The 2,230-nt window shown below is 34.9% G+C and overlaps 1 protein-coding gene across 1 annotated transcript in view; it reads left to right on the top strand.

The window, feature by feature from the left end:
- The first annotated feature begins 292 nt into the window (after window positions 1–292).
- The window catches only part of OMA1 (OMA1 zinc metallopeptidase), a 127,910-nt gene continuing 125,972 nt past the window's right edge, over window positions 293–2,230 (top strand). Inside the window, exon 1 of the mRNA XM_007947408.2 lies at window positions 293–792. Coding sequence (XP_007945599.1) covers window positions 293–792 — 500 coding nt within the window. The remainder of the gene's footprint in view (window positions 793–2,230) is intronic.

Below are 2,230 nucleotides of genomic sequence, written 5' to 3'. Positions count from 1 at the left end.
ACAATATACTTCCCTAGTGATAGTGCCTTGGAAACCCAAGGAGGGGTCGGTATGAGTTGGATCCAACTCCATGGCAGTGGGTTTGGTTTTTGGTTTTGGTTTGTATTGTTGAAAAGCATTGCTGTAGGGGAGATGAGGAGAAATACAAGGTAATTTAGTCTGAGATGTGCTAAAGGAAGAAAAACTGACATACCCATTTTATAACTGTTGTATTCCCAGTTTGGTAAATAAATATTTTCCACAGATATTTATAGTTTATTTTTTGTTTTCCAGATAATCAAGCAAAAGAAAGATGAGCTTCATCTCTGTACTTCAATCTGCTACAAGAAACTGTGTTTTCTTTAGATTTAATTCACTGACCAGTTGGAGAAAATATAACACATTAACTGTAAGCTCCCAGGGCTGTCATCGAGTACAAATGAACCGTATAGTAAATAAGTATCAGGGGCTGAGTGTAAATCAGTGTGATTGGTTTGCTTTTCAGCCTGGCAACTTTCATTTTTATAAGACTTTTGTTAACAAAAGAACAAGATGCATCACAAGTACCAAAAGTAAGGAAATTTGGAGGATTACTTGCAAACATACTGCACGGAATGACTTTTTCTCAAGACAGCTATTGATGAAAGAAGCTGCAATACTTTGGGATTTTTCAGTATTGTACCCTCTGAAGTGTTTTTCCATAAAAGAGATAAGAAGTTTCCACACTTCTCCACGTTTTCAAGCTGCTCCAGTTCCTCTGTTGTTGATCATTCTTAAGCCTTTGCAGAAACTACTTGCAATCGTTGTAGGCAGGTAAAATACATTTGAAAAAACAAACTTTTGTATTAAAAGGTATTTGTAAAGTTACACTTCACACCCCTGGCACATTTAGCTCAAAATTAGGTTTCTAAACAGTTTGGTTCTACCCAGTTTTGTAATGTATTATTTAATAATTTTGAAACACTTTATAGTACTTTATAATGTAGAAATGTGATCTTTAATGAATTATGTATATTTTATAGGAATTTTTAAAAACTTGATCTTATATTTATGATTATAAGAAGAATCAAAAATGTTGGTTGTAACTCATGTTGAAGAACATTACTTACAAACACTCCTTTTCAGTTTGGAATGTGAAGCAGCGAGTGACGAAGCCAGCATCTCTTGATGCTCATTTAGGAACAGGCTCACTCCTAGCCAACTTAACTCTTACACCGTTAATACTTTTTTCCCCCTTATTCTATTTCCAATAGCTCTTTGTAGTCCTTTAATAATTAATATTTTTACTGCTAAACAGTACTTTATATTTAACTTAGTTCCTGTCCCCTTAATACCCATATGCTCTTATTTGATCCTTGAAGACTGAGAAAAGCTGATATTAATTATTATCTTTTCATAAAGCTTATGTGTGATAAGTGTGAAGACCCTATTTACTTCCATACTAACCAATACAATTTGCTTTTAATAAATAATCAAGAACATCTACTCTGTAATTTACTATGTTCTTCATGATTTGGCTTTGGCACTGGGAAAATGTAGAGCTACATTAGTTCTCAATTTAAGTACTATAACTAAGTCATCCCAGCATCTTGGTATGATAGCTCTTTCTGATTTCTAAGGGGTTCTTTCTCACATGAAACAGCAGGTGGGTTTGAACCACTGACCTTTTGGTTAGCAGCCAAACACTGAACCAGTGTGCCACCAGCACTCCTTTATCCTGTTTAATTTTTTAATTTATTTTTACCCTTTTTCTTTAATTGCTGTTGTAGTAAGTCATCTAGAAGTTCTTTTTAGAATATGCTTTGCATATTTTAAATAATGATAAATCATGTAATAAGGAGCTCTGGTGGTGTGGTGCCTAAGGCATTTGACTGCTAACCAGAAGATTGATGGTTCAAACCCATGAGCCACTCTAAGGAAGGCAGACTGGGCAATCTACTTCCATAAAGATTTACCACCTCGGAAACCCAAAGGGGGTCACCATGAGTTGGAATTGATTCGATGTGAGTGAGTTTGGAGTTTTTTAAATAAAGTTTTAAAATAGGAAGTAAGTATACTTCGTAGTTTATATTGTCACTCCAGGTTGAAGCATTGCCTAAAGGCATTTCATTTGTGTCACCTAAAAAAATTAAGATACTTTAAGAAAAAATTGGGGTTCCGGCAAGATGGCGGACTAGGCAGAAGGATTGCACAGACCCTCTTCAACAAAGAAAAGGGAAACCAATTAACACAGACACAGAAGATAATCTTG

This window comes from Orycteropus afer, unplaced genomic scaffold (assembly GCF_000298275.1).
Source record: "Orycteropus afer afer isolate SDZICR_OR568_19922 unplaced genomic scaffold, OryAfe1.0 scaffold00183, whole genome shotgun sequence".
NCBI lineage: Eukaryota > Metazoa > Chordata > Mammalia > Tubulidentata > Orycteropodidae > Orycteropus > Orycteropus afer.
Note: the sequence above shows the minus strand (reverse complement) of the source record. Positions and strands in the feature narration are given on the sequence as shown.